The following is a 14,545-nucleotide window of genomic DNA, read 5'->3' on the forward strand; positions in this document are numbered from 1 at the left end:
TAATGACTTTAGGGGTAAATGCTTTTATATTTGGTGAATGATTTTTAATACATTTAACTTATAATAAAAGAATTAAGTACTTTTAAATTTTATTTTCATATTTTACTTAAATAAAATAAAAATATTTAATTATTGCCTGTAATAATAATTTTTTAAGATTATTTATTTACTTATAATATTAATTATTAAGTAAATTTATTCATGCCCTTATTCGTAATTTGATACTTAAAAGCACTTTCTGAAAAGCTTGGCCAAACACAAATTATTGCTCAAAAGTGATTTTCAGAGTGATTAGTCAAACACAAACTTTTTTTCTCCAAAAGTGCTTTTAAAAAAAGCACTTTTCAAAATAAGCTGATTTCTCCAATTTGGCCAAACATGCTATAAATCTCACACATCTCACTGCACAAAAGTAAAGTGTCTTATCATAACAAAAAAAATTATAACAGAATAACATATTCCCTTAGATGATGTAATTTGATTTGACATAAAGCTAAAGGAAAAAAAAGACTTTAAAACATGTGGTCCTAAAAGCTCAAGGGCAAAAGTTTTGTGGGACCATAACATTTGTGTGGCTATAAAAATTTTCATTAAACGTAAAATAGGTAAAAATAAATAAATAAATTAAATAAAATTATTTTCAAATTTTGGAACAAACTAATAAGGAAATTAAATTATTCAAATTGAAAAAGAGGGAGTACCTAATAAAAGCACAATGATAAAAGTTATATGCTCTTTCATTCATTCTTTGTTTCTTGTTTTTAATGACTGACATAGTAAGTAACGGACGACTATTCTACTTGGATGCTTCCACCAGTATAGATATGAAGTAATTAATTTGGTCGTTAAGGTATAAACATAAGGAATAAAATAACCTAATTTTTGTCTACATTATAATTAGAACCTTAATTTCTCATGAATTCTTTCTACTGTTTTATTTGTTTATTACTTTATATTAGTTTCAAGTTCAAATATCATCCGAGAGAAAAATGCAAAGATTTTTTTCTTATATGTTCAAGCCTTGACGAACAGAAATTTCTTGGATAACATAATTATTAAAAAAATTAATTATTAGTATCATATCATAATTCTAAAATCGAAAGTCAAAATAGAAAATAAAATAAAGAAGCAAACCGACAATTGAGGTATCCAAAAAAGGAAATGAGATTGTGATTCAGGTGTATACAAATGTCAGCAATATTTATTTGATCAACCATTGAAGTCTCCGTCTCTCCACTATGCTCCATGAACACCTCATAACAATGGAGAATTCCTCAGCTCCATCTCCATTGCAAAACCCTAGCTCCAGATTCAAACTTTCCATATTTACAACATCCCCATCACCCAAATTCCAATTTAGTCCTCTTCTTCTTCTTCTACTCCTTCTTCTCCTTTCCCTTAACTCCTCCCTTGGAGTTTCCGAACTCCCTCAGATCCCATACTCACCATACTGTAACGACGTCGTTTCCAGCACCCCTTTAAGCCAAGCTTCAACCCCTTTTAACGCTACCCCAATTTTCCTCACTCTTCGCAACGCGTACGTACACGCGCCGGTTGAAAATGCCGGAAAATTCAATCCGAAAACCCTAAATTTCTACACCCAAAATGTTTATCCGACCCAAAATGGTAAAATATTTAAACTTGAAGGTGTTTTGAGGTTCGCAGGAAGTGTTGGTCCTGAGTTTTTTGGTGATTTTGTACACCGGCGGAAACTCCGGCTAGTTTATAACCGGCCACCTAGGTTTCCTACCAGAGGTGGCGGCGGGTATTCGAGGGAGTTTCGCGTTTCGGGTTTCTGGGATTCGGGTACTGGGAAGCTTTGTATGGTGGGATCAGGTATGAGGAAGTTAAGTTCTGTTGATGTTGTTCTTAAGTTGGTTTATTTCAATTCGTCTGATATTTTGCGTAGTGTTGTTAATGGTACGTTGGAAAGAATTGATGTGAATGATAACAATGCATATACTAAGCCTGTTGAAATACTTGGTTTGTCTTTGAGAAATTATGTGTATACTTTGATTAATAAAGAAGTTGAGAATCATGGGTTTAGTGAATATGGTGATTCGTCTAATGTTTCGTTGGGAATAGACAACCCAGATAGGAGTGTGTGCTCAGTTATAAGTCGTGCTGGGACTATGGAAATGATGTATTTGGGTAATTGTAGTAATGGGAATTGTGATTTTCTTGGTGGTAATGTGTCAAACTTTAGGCCGACGATGATATGGTTTAATGAGATTGAGTGCGGGGATAATGGGAGAGGGAGATTCTTGTTAAGCTTTGGTGATGGTGTGAGCACTCGGCCAACTTATTTGATAAATCAAACATTGGTTGCTGAAGGGAAGTGGGATGAGAAGACGAAAACAGTTGACATGATTGGTTGCCGGATTTTCAATGGAAGTGATGCAGCAGCTGAAAAGGGTTTTGTTGGGGATTGTGTTGTGAGGCTGAGTTTGAGATTGCCTAAGCAATGGACCTTGAAGGAGAGGAGTGTTGTTGTTGGGGAGATTTGGAAAAGAAAAGACTCAAATGAAAAAGGCAATTACGGTAAAGTTGCCTTGCACAGTCTAAGAAATCTGGTTAACAGGCTTGATGGATTGACATATGAGTATACTGTGATTGATAATGTGACGAGGTCTTGTGCCAAGGCAATGAGTTATAAAGGCAATGGAGGGAAGTATCCCGATGTTCATTCATCTGATATGCGATTTGATATGATGGTGAGGAATAAGAAAAAAACAGAAATTTTCAGTTATTCAGCACCATTGTCTGTGGGGGATAAGTTTTACCGGGGTGCATCTGATTCTTCTGTTAAATTGAACGACAATCAAAGTACTGTGGTCAATGTAAGCTATGTGCTTCACTTTTTTGCTCCACCTCAGTTCTTGTACAGTGTTGATCATACTCCTATGACAATTGAAATTTCTGCTGAAGGTTTATATGATTCGAGGAGTGGACATCTTTGCATGGTTGGCTGTATGTATTTTTCATCACGTCAAGGGATTTCACAGAAAAATTCATCGTTGGACTGTGAAATTCTAGTTAATATTCAGTACCCGCCTCTGAACGCTAAAGTCCGCACAGGTGTTAGAGGTACCATTGAGAGCATGAGAACAAAGTCTGATCCTCTTTACTTTGAACCTCTGGAACTTATATCAAATTCGATCTACACTGACCAAGCCAGAAATTCCATATGGAGAATGGATCTGGAAATGACCATGGTTCTAATTTCCAACACACTTGCATGCATCTTTGTGGGTCTGCAGCTATTTTATGTGAAAAAAAACCCAAGTGTGCTTCCGTTTATCTCTGTTGTCATGCTAGTTGTACTCACATTGGCACACATGATCCCTCTGTTGCTAAACTTTGAAGCCTTATTTTTGGTCAACCGAAAAAAGCGGAATGTTTACTTTGGTAATGATGGATGGGTTGAAGTAAATGAGGTTTTAATTAGAATCATGACGATGATAGCATTCTTGTTGGAATTCCGTCTTCTCCAACTCATATGGTCTGCAAGAGCAGGTGATGAGATCCCCAAAAATTCCTGGATATCTGATAAAAAGGTTCTGTATTTGTCTTTGCCAATGTATATTTGTGGTGGATTGATTGCTTATTTTCTCCATCTGTCAAGAAATCCTCATCAGATGAAGCTTGAATATTCCCTTCATTTTCGTTACCAACAGCAAACTTTGTGGGGGGAGCTCAAAACATATGCCGGTTTGATCTTGGATGGATTTTTGCTTCCTCAGATTCTGTTCAATGTGTTCTGTAACACTACTGAGAAGGCTCTCACCCCTGGTTTCTATGTAGGAACCACCCTTGTGCGCCTAATGCCACATGTATATGATCTTTACAGAGCTCACGGCAATGCTTGGTCATTTGATTACATTTATGGAAACCCAAAAATGGATTACTATTCTACTGCTTGGGACATCATTATCTGTTGTGGGGGTCTGCTTCTTGCAGTACTCACTTTCTTGCAGCAGAGATTTGGGGGCCGTTGTTTTCTTCCCAGTAGATATAGAGAGAGTTCCACATATGAGAAAGTACCTGTAGTCAGCACTGAGTCAATTACAGAAGAATAAACTGTCAGTAGAAATTTTATCTTTGATTTTTGAAGAAACTTTTAGTTCTCCTGTCATGAGCTTCATTAGATTCCGATACTTGCATTATATGTCAAAGATTGTATAGTTGAAGTATCTAATTTCAAGCCTGCTAAAGAATGATTCATCTGGTAGAGACTAAGTATCTATATATTGGTAGTTAACTCTTCTTTCAGACGCTATTGTTACTGAACTGGCTAGCTTGCAAAATTTTGCTTACCAATCGGCAATCACTGTGAATATTTTCAATCTAAGTGGGACTTGTATCTGTTAGATGCATTGACAGGTTTCTGCAGTACTCTGTTTTCCCCAAATTATAAGTTGTAAAGTACTGGCATTTCATTAAGAAAAGTTTTTAACTGGCAACTTTTCCCACATAACCAGATTAAAATGAATTAATCAGCTATTTTCGCAAGAGAAGCTATTCTCTCTTTTTTCTCTTGGTGCTTTGGGTTGTGGTTAGGCAAGGAGAAAGATGTGTTTGAGGGGTTGATCACTAAAAAATTATTAGTGTAACAGTGAAGATTTTACTCCATTTTAAGATATAGCACGCATCCAAGTTTTATCTCTGAAGATGTATGAAAATTCAGTTAATTCGACTTAAGGTCTAGTTTTAGCTGAAGTGAGAAATTTTATCCAATGCCTCGTACAAATCACACTAGTTGTGTGAGGCTCTTTCAACGTTGGTGGAGATAAAGTAGGGGAAGGGGAACTTCTCTTTTCTAAGTTGCTGATCAAGAGATTATGCTGCCTCAGGGCTTAGATTCAACGATAAGAACGCAGAACATGAAGTCCAAGTTAGGCGCACATCACATATTCGAACTCGGTCATGGATTAAATATTAATTATTTGAATTGGGAGGGGGGTAACCGGCGTATATTTGCAGGAGATTCGAACCAAATTTGAGTTTCTACATCTCACTTGGGTTTCTTGGCTATTCTCTCTTGTATACTGCTCTTATTTTCCTATAATTGCTACCAAACTAACATTTGCTGTCATGGGTTTCTATGATACGTTCAATGCCTCTTTACTACCGAGTTTTGATGAATTCTAGTAAAAACATAAACTTAACTAAACTCATCTGAATCAAGAAACATCTTAAAAGTGATTTTCTTTAAAACCACTGGCCAATTATTCAGAAAGCCAAATACATTTACAATTTAAGGCGACGAGCAAAGTGCCTTTTACTAGTCTTGCTCAGTGAGTGAATATGAGTTACATCTGTCAAGAAATTAACCACCAAAAAATACATTAAATAGAGCTAGAAGTGAGCAATTTCCTTTTGCAAGCTCAGTAGCCAAACCGTAGTTGGTGTAAGTTCCACTGTCGTCCATTAGCTCACCAGAAATACGCAAATACAGTGTCACCATTTACATGTGGCCATTATGTACAGAACTACAAAAAATTGGAAACATGATAGATCTAACCATGATTCCTGAACCTAACCATACTAAGACTAGGAAGAAGAAAAGCCCCAACTGTTCCACATCGCTTGGTAAAACCGCTGCAAGCCTGCAATGTCATAAGTGATAACTGAATTACATCAGGCTTGCAATTTACAAAGACAGAATGGTAAATATATACTGCACGTGAAAGAGAGATCCTTCATGGTTGTTGGTGTCCCACGGCAGAGAGGAGTTGAATGTGCAAAAGGCAGGTGTGGTGTTTTTCACATGTAGATCAGCTGATTGAGGAAGAAAGATGGTAGTATAGCAATGTATGTTTGGAGATGTTTCAACTTTCAAAGTTTGTAGTTTCAGGTAGCAAAATGGTTCATCGAAAGCACATGATTACAAGGGGAAACCAGAAACCTAAATGAGTAACTCTGTCTACAAATTTTTTGTACAGGTAAAGATGGGTTACTATTGTTGATTTCATCTGATATAGATGATTTAATAAAGATATAGAGGGTCTACAGTCAAGACTCTGACTTTTTAATCATGTTATAAGCCAAGGGAGGTGGAATTGCAAGAGTCAAGATATTCTCCATTGAGTTGGAAGCGGTATGAAAGACAGGTTCTGGAATGGTCAGACTAGCAGTCAGAACTAAGGGCGGACAGATATTCTCTGAAACAAAGATTGTATCATGTTCGTACAAAAGAATTTGGAAATACAAGTCTGGAAAAGAGGTAGAACAGTAAATTATCAAGTAGCATAGGTTATTGAGTATCATGATGTCAAAGTTGCTAACTGGTTATGACATTATCATCAAGCAAAGAATGACTTGAACATTAGGAGGTGCGCGGTCAGCATCTAAGTTTTTAGTTGTCAAAAGTAGAAATGTTGACATCCTCCTTCCCAGCCAAGCAAACAATATAAACTCAAAATTAAATAAAGCAGAAATCACAATGTTGTAAGTAGCAAGGAGAATACACAAAAGTAGTATTAACCTCGTCGACTTGGTAGACTGAAGGGTGAGAAGTTACCCAGACTGAGTAGAAGGCACAAATTCAAATTCCCCATCCAAGCTCCGACAAAAAATAAAGCCACTTATTTAGAACCGCGGCCTATATAATCAAGAAAAGAGATGCATATGCCTCTGAAATTATTAACTTGTTCCTGCAATCAACAGAAAAGTTAACTAAAACAAGCATGATTATTGAACATCATAATCTCAATCATTAAGAGATATAAGAAAAACAACACATATAATATCTTTGATAGTATGACCAGTTATTCAGGTAGACCAAAAGATTTTATTGATGTACTTAGCCAGAACTGAGGATGTGCTGCACCCGGACATTTACAAAAAGGAAAAACTCAGCTCCTGATCTGTAAGAAGCTGAGGAATTCCGACATTTGCTCCACTTTGTGGACATCATCTATTTTGCACCAAAAAGCTTAACTTGTAGAATGCTTTTACCTCACATCAAGTTTATGGATTAAGATATCTATCTTTAGACCCCGAACCACACCCCAATGCCCCGACCTCCCATCCCTTCTCTCTATCACAGTTTCTCTTTTCTTTCTTTGATAATGAGAAGTCCCCAAGAGCCAGCTGGTGCAGGATTTGAATCTCGGTGGATAATGGGTCCGCATCTCTGCCCTTCTCCACTTAAATATTAGGGTTCGAACTTCTGATGTTGGGTTCTTATCACTAGACCAAAGTCCTGGGGGGCTCTATCTTAGTCTTTCTTTTTTTCTTTTATGTGATGAGGATGAAATTCTAGAGTGATCTTCCAACAAGCGAGGATAATTACTCTAAGAATATTTTTTTTAAAGGGATACTCTAAGATTATAGTGACACCATATTGTAAATTTTCCTGCTCAATACTGTTTTCAATGCAAGTAATAATTTTAGGCCATCTCATAAAAGCTGAGGATGGGAGAGGGGGCGGATTCATAAACATGTTTTTCTGCTGTTGGTAATAAAGCAAAATGTTGATGTTCAGGCCTCCTTATTCAAAATCAAAAAGAAAGAAGCGTGATGAAAAGTTTAAAAGAAAGAAGGTAAAGTGAAATGTGAAAATAGCAAAAGTGTTTCTGATATGTATTACTTTATTAGACGGATGTTGTACTCTTGCATGCAAAGACTTGCTATCCTCAATAACATTCATCTTAGCCTGTTACACTAGAAATGACATTTAAAACCAGTAGATATAAAGGTTGCAAATCTGTTCTCAATAAATCTGCTTCTACATCAGCACTATCAAACAACTGTTCATTTCTCCAGGGTTAGCCTATTTTTGGCCAAGAAAGCAAAGCATATTAATCAGTCTAAAACAGCCATACAAACTCTGTGACAAAATGTCAAAAGTAAGAACATTCCGCTTTTTTTTCTTTTTTTTTTAAAAAGTAATTCAGTAAGTTCCGTCATGTGTATGAACTCGTTTACGTAGACGCATTCATGTTGCTGACCTCATGAACAACAGGGCAGCCAATCCTTCTCAAACAAAAATATTATCTTATCTCAGAAAGGCTAGATAAAGTGTCACCTTTGAACTTAGCAAAGATTAACAGCTAAAATTTTATCTAGCTACCTTCGAACTTAGAGAAGGTTAATTGAATCAGAGCACTATAAATTTGGACAAGAAACTACAAGTCTGAAAAGTACTAGCAGCTATACATAGCATGTGAATTTAAACCTGATAGACTAAAGTACACTTACAATCATCATGATAAATAGAAACTCAACTACATATGCAAGTTAGAGAATCACCTCAAATTATGTATCTTTGCCTGTGAGGATACGAGAAATCTGAAGGCCCCTGCTGAAAGCTTCATTAAATAATATTCTTGTCTGCATGGATTGAAATCCAGGCATCCATGATAGAAATGCCAGAGGAGCCATAACAATTAGCCCAAGCATCATATCATATAGCCGAGCCAAAGACACAACAGTGCTCCAAACCAAAGTAGACTGCAAAAAGGGCCGGAGCACTAGGGCAATTTGGATTAAGCCCCATCCAGTTGGAATAAATGCCAACAAACTTGTGATGAAGTCAATCAGCGTAAACTTGGTTAACCTCAACAATAGAACAATCACCAACGTAGTGAGCAGAATGACAAACAACTGCACCAGTCGATAATATATGTGCTCCTTCATCGAATATTTGTCTTTTGCATATGCAATGGCAATGTAAATTGCCACAACAGCGACCATAATAATCCAAGACAGCAAGTAAACACCAATACTAGTGTTACCACCAGCAATGTGTAATTGATAAACAATTCCATATTGAAAGAAGAAGAAACGAAGATCCATAATAATCTCAAGCAACTTTCCCCAGAGACCGGTAGTTCTCAAGTGGTCCTGTTCTTCATACCACCATGTCTCCCAACTTTGATCCGCTTTTACAAAAACTCCCCTATTGTACCAAATCCAATGCATGAAATCATCAAAGTCATACACTGTTCTTAACCAGTCAAACCCAGAGGGATTGAACAAAAACGGAGATGTTATCCATGACAGTACAAGGAACCAACTTGATATAGTCATAGCTATATACACAAAGGTGTCCTTAGTCAAGGGGCTATGTGAAGCATACACAACCAGGATCACTCCAAGTTCGATTGCCTTGACAAAGTGGCTGCGAGCATATAGCCGATAGTTCTCAGCAAAGCACTTGCGCTGCACAACAAAACCGCGCCCAGTTGCACGGTACTTCGCTCCCCCATGCAGAATGGTCCTACCAAAGAAATGTGCATGGGTTCCCATTGAGTATGTGAAAAATAGTGAGGCAAGTTGCAGTTGCATAGTTACAAAATCCCAAACTGCCGGAAGGAAGCCATGCTCCAAAGAGTTCTCCACAATCATAGGGAGGGCAGTGAACACACCAAGCTGGATAACAAACTGCTGATTCAAAATTGCACCAAGTGCTTTGTTGCTGCTGGCATTTCTGCTGGCGTACTCCTCAACACCACTGAGTGCAAGATAAAGTCTCCCCCACAAGAACATGTACACCATTACTACCACTATCATATTGTTGAAGAAGAAGCCAACAGTCGTATAGAAGAATGAGAGCATGCGAAAGAAATCTAGTCTGTGACCCAACCTATATACATCTCTGCTCAATACCTGTTCACCGTTGCCACTAGCAACTTTAGCCTCAAACATTGCGATCTGATTCAATCCAACATCCCTTCCCTTACCCACTTGTATATATTCATGGTGGGTAACATTGCCACCTCGCAAGGTACAGTTGAATCCAGCAAATATATCCTCGCTTATATTAATCACCCTGGAAGCCTTGCTGATGCCACCTCTGGACAAGAACCAAAACCTATCAAAGACATCTGGATGACCATAGTGCATCCGTACCTTGAGAGGATTGGCAAGAACGCGTTGCCCCAGAGTCACAAAACTCGTCTCCTGGGCAGACATGAACCAAGCAAGAGATGACACAGAACCAGTAAAGATATTTTCACGAACTCCAAGAATGGTGGGCTTCCTAATACCATAATTCTCCTTGAATTCCTCCAATAGATTACGCATCTTAAGTGCCTCTTCAAAGTTATTGTCTTGATTCATGTCTATGGTCTGAACTGCATCACCTCTGGTGAAGATAATGGCATGGTTTTGATTCTCCGGCTTACCCTCCCCAAGTTTCAGGGGACCAGGCAACTTTATGCGGTAGATTTCCACTTCTTTCTTCAATTGTTGATCATACTTCACTAGGACAGAATAGTATTCTACTTCATTTCTTCCCAAGTAAACCTCATCCACATAAGCAATTCGGAGGGCCTCATTATTCTTCATCAAATTTAGGATCTCCTCAGCACGTGGATCACCCTTCTTCTTCTGAGAACCATACACCTGGCAGGTCACCACATAAGTGAATTTCATTAGAGCAGCACCAAACTCATCTCCTTTAAAAAGAAGGGTGACACTGCTACTCGTTCTGTGAATATTTTGAGGAGTTCGTAACATGCCAGAGTCTATACCGTTCAAGTGATTATTTTGGTTCAATGAACCAAATGAAGCAATTTCTTGCGAGCCGTGCCTTATATCAACCTCTGAAGCAGAATCAAGGAAGGAAAGCATCTGGAGAGCCTTGTAATAATACATCATGCCTCTTACAGTACGGGACAGAGTCTGCCCCCTATACGATGCCCAAAGGCGAATCTCCCTTGCTTTAGTGTTCCATAACTCATTCTCATCCCGCATTCCTTCTGTATGCATCCTCTCCATGAAGTTCGCCCACTCATCTTCATAAATCCTCTGCAGATAAAATATGGTGGATACTCCATCTTCATTTGGACTCCTAAGACTTTCTTTGCCAAACAGAACTTCCTCATCATAGTAAGGGGTCAAGACACTAAAAGCCATCATCTTCTCTACCTGGGGAGCTCGTGGCATGTTCATAAAAACAGAGTTACTGAAGAAGGCGATACGCCGTCTCGCTTCAATATTTCTTGGGACATTGTGCATTGAATCTCTGGAAGTAAGAATTGTTTGCAAACGGCGCAGCTGCCTATAGAAGAAAGCATCTTGTTTATCAGGAAACTCGATCGCGTCTTCGAAAAGAAGCCCGTGATTGGTATTTGAAGGAGCAAGACTTGCCTGCATCAGTTGTTCTGTGCTCTTCTTCACCCTTGGAAATTCCCGAACTGAAAGCTCGTACAAAGCCTGTAATACATTGACCATATCACGCGAATCTGGCTCTGGCCTGAGCAAAAGCTCAATAAGAGACACCAGCTTTTCATGAATGCGTGGCAAGAGGGTCATCTTGTAGGCTTTAGTAAACTTTTCAAAGTGAATGCAATCATCAATGTCATGGAAAAGCGCAGTGACTATTGAATGCTCTTCAGTGTCGTATTTAATAATCTTTAGTAGCAAGTATTTGATGCTGTCATAAACCTCAATCACTGCACACCTCCTATACTCATTCTTGCCTATCTTAAACCAAACCCATCTATCAGGCGCATCTGCCAGCTCGCTTGCATGGCTGAGAGCAAGAAGTAACTCGTTGCACAAGAGAAAACACGGCCAACGCATAACCTTAATATCCCAACAGTTTGGTGGCAACTCCATCAGCTCCAGCTCACGATCACTAACTAAGTCTTCCTCCCTCATAGTTATGATAATCTCATTCCATATTAAGGCAAACCTAGTTGCTTCCACCTGGCTCGATTCAATCTTCTTGTACGGCTGTCCAAGGCCATATCTTAACTTTATCCGATGTATTGCATTCCGAAGCTTGCGAACCAGGGTGTCCTTAGCATCTACACTCTCATTCTCGGGCATCAGATTGAACTGCAATGCAGTTGCAAAGAACTGGAATCTGAGTCTGAGCTGTTTAATGTTCCTAATTTCACCTATATGCGAGAACAACCCAATTGTTGCTCCTGCAATGGAGGAATATATAGTGTACCAGATCTGCAGGTCCACTAGATAAATTAGAACAACTGGAATCCACATCAAAACCGCTGCTAGCTCATTCGTGCTACCAAAAAATTCATGCCACTTGTACTTTTTAACTTTCATATTCAAAAGAGCTCGTGTAGGATCAAGCAGCGGCCTTATTTGAAAGAAATAGCTGAAGATAAATTTGGAAGCCAATACCGCAATCCAGAACAACGTGTACTTTATGTTATTAATAAGCCCTTCTCTGAGCCCGCGACCCACAAAAATCCTAGTGTGGAACCACCATGTTATCAAGTAAAAAATTGGCCAGTCAGTGTTTTCAATCACATTTCGTATCCATGGGAGAATGAAAAGAACCAGAGCTAACACCTCCGGGATGATGAACACCAGAGCAGCCTTAAGAAATGTCAAGATCCTTTGGTTTGCCTCATACGACCACCTCCTATCAGAATTCTTCTGGCTCCAAATCATTCCATAGAACACCCCAAACACGACTGCCCATGTCACAGCAACTACACTTTTCAAGACCATTCTCACACCTATCCACATTGTATCCCTGGTAACTAAACTATACTGAGTCCCGGCATCAAGTATTGACTGAATAAACCTCAAACCAGCCCAAGTTATGAAGAGAGTAAGCAACTGCACTTGCACATCCCTCCTTTCCAAAGCCTGCCACGGATACTGTGTACCTTGCCACGCAACAATAACAGCAGCCTGAAAGAACAATATCAACAACACCCATAACCTATCAAAGCTCCTAAAAATATTCCAAAAAGTCCTCTGCTCCACATAACCTGTCTTACCAACTCTCCTGCCTACACTAGTATCCAGAAAACCACATGACAAGTCAAGAGGCCATTTCAGCCTCTTAAAACACCTCCTACTCCAAAAGTACTCGTTTATATCATCATAATTCCTCCAAGCTGAATGAGGGGCAGTGCCATTTCTACTCCTCTCAACTTCACCTTTAATCGTCGTATAAATAGGAGTGACAACTTGTTCCAAGAAACCAAACTGCCTACAAGTAAAAGGAACAAAAGGGGCTCCAGTACTCTCATCAATGTGACCATCAAGAATGTAATTCAGTTCCATGGCCATATGGTGATATATATAACATAAGCATTCAGGAGCAAAACGAAGATTAGCAGCCTCACCCCAAATCAATAAGTAAAGACATACATACAAGAGCTCACGGCGAGAAAGTTCTGGACTTTGGCGTCTTGGCAAGCGAAGTTGAGACCTTTTACCAAGATATGAACACCATTTTGTGTAGTTATTCAAGAGCTTCTGGCGAAACTGGCGGAGGACACCGTAGTCAAGGCGGTCCGGGGCGGCAGGTGGTGGTTGAAGGCGCATTTGAGAGTTAGCCAAATGGAGAACCAAGTGTTCCCTTTGGTTCTTCACGTTATCGTCTTGAAACCCAAAGAAGAGTCCAAGCCAGTCCATGAGGTCCATAGTATCACGCCACTGAATGAACGGCGGCAGCCGGAGATCCCCAACGGCGCGTAGAGCAGCTGAAGCAGCACGCACCTCTGGGTACCTCAGTGAAGGGTGGTCAGCAAGCAAATTGTTAATGGGTATAATGTTGTACGGCTCGTAATGGGGTGGTAGCGGCGCGTGATCCGAACCACGGCCGCGCGTGACTGGTGGCCGTTGCCGGAGATTCATCGCATTTGCTTCCGCAGCAGCTTTACACTAATGGGTAACTCTCCAAAATCCTCTTTGTTTTTCCCAAAATTTCAAACAAGCAAAGTTGCCACTTGCACATAAGCAGACACAAGTATGTGCATATACTATAATAAAATAAAGCAACGGGTATATTCGATAATTCGAATACTGGGGGTAGGGGGTATGTTGGGGGGCGGGGGATTAAAAGGGAATCAAATGTGTAAACTTTAATGGAGTAAAAGGTGAAACTTTTAATGAGAGGAAAGTGAAGGGTACGTGGGGGTTACAACAAGGGAATTTAATGACGTGAACCACGCGCCAACAAGAGCGGCTGGGGAAGTTGTGGGTAGTACGTAAGTTGAAAGTTGCAGCTTTCTATGAGAAACCAACAAGACAACATGAGAAGCCCAATCAAAACAATTCCGTTATGGGATTAAGCGCAAATCTTAAATATTAAAATAAGATAAGATTAGATTGAATAATTTTGAATTAGCCAATAAAACCATGTTGAAAAAAAAAAAAACATAAAAATGACTTAAGGCATAATTTCTTCGAAAATTAAAAAGGGATGTTTTAAAGGATTATATCACAATACTGTATAAGTTCTTTATAGAAAATTAATGATTCGCTTTATAACTTTATTAATTGTAACAAGTTACTTACCATATTTCTCAAGTTATCTACTTAAATTTACTATTAATAATAATTTTTAATTGAATATTAAATAACATGAAAATGTAAAGTTTTTCTTAAACTATCAATGTTATAAGAAATTGAACCCTGAATAAATTAAGTCACTTAATTCAGCTAGCTACTTATGTTGTACTTGAAGGAACTTTCAATATTACATTATTCTATTGGTAAACTTATTTTCAGTTGATGCCATATCGAAAATGTACATTTTCGGTATTATTAATTTCCTTGTCCAACTTTCCCTTTTTTTGAACTTGATTACAAATAAGGTGATCTT

The 14,545-nt window shown here is 38.7% G+C and overlaps 2 protein-coding genes and 1 non-coding gene across 4 annotated transcripts; 1 reads left to right on the plus strand and 2 right to left on the minus strand.

Moving 5' to 3' along the window:
* The first annotated feature begins 1,155 nt into the window (after positions 1–1,155).
* On the plus strand, positions 1,156–4,272 carry LOC104099866 (uncharacterized). Its single transcript, XM_009606995.4, has one exon. The coding sequence runs from the start codon at positions 1,239–1,241 to the stop codon at positions 4,077–4,079; it is 2,841 nt and encodes a 946-aa protein (XP_009605290.2). The 5' UTR covers positions 1,156–1,238; the 3' UTR covers positions 4,080–4,272.
* A 907-nt stretch (positions 4,273–5,179) lies between these two features.
* LOC104099863 (callose synthase 11-like) lies at positions 5,180–13,805 on the minus strand. Of its 2 annotated transcripts, none has more exons than XM_009606990.4 (3): positions 8,257–13,805; positions 6,524–6,656; positions 5,180–5,609 (listed from the first exon to the last, which is right to left on the minus strand). In XM_009606990.4, exon 1 carries the CDS (start codon positions 13,573–13,575, stop codon positions 8,263–8,265), a length of 5,313 nt encoding a protein of 1,770 aa, XP_009605285.1. In that variant the 5' UTR covers positions 13,576–13,805; the 3' UTR covers positions 5,180–5,609; positions 6,524–6,656; positions 8,257–8,262. The 2 variants fall into 2 exon arrangements, with proteins under 2 accessions (XP_009605285.1, XP_009605284.1); XM_009606989.4 differs by having other exon boundaries at positions 6,488–6,656.
* Positions 10,540–10,619, minus strand: LOC117277644 (small nucleolar RNA J33). The gene has a single exon (XR_004507956.1). It is a non-coding gene; the product is annotated as a small nucleolar RNA J33 (small nucleolar RNA).
* Positions 13,806–14,545: the final 740 nt, after the last annotated feature.

Source organism: Nicotiana tomentosiformis, chromosome 2 (assembly GCF_000390325.3).
Source record: "Nicotiana tomentosiformis chromosome 2, ASM39032v3, whole genome shotgun sequence".
NCBI classification, from domain to species: domain Eukaryota; kingdom Viridiplantae; phylum Streptophyta; class Magnoliopsida; order Solanales; family Solanaceae; genus Nicotiana; species Nicotiana tomentosiformis.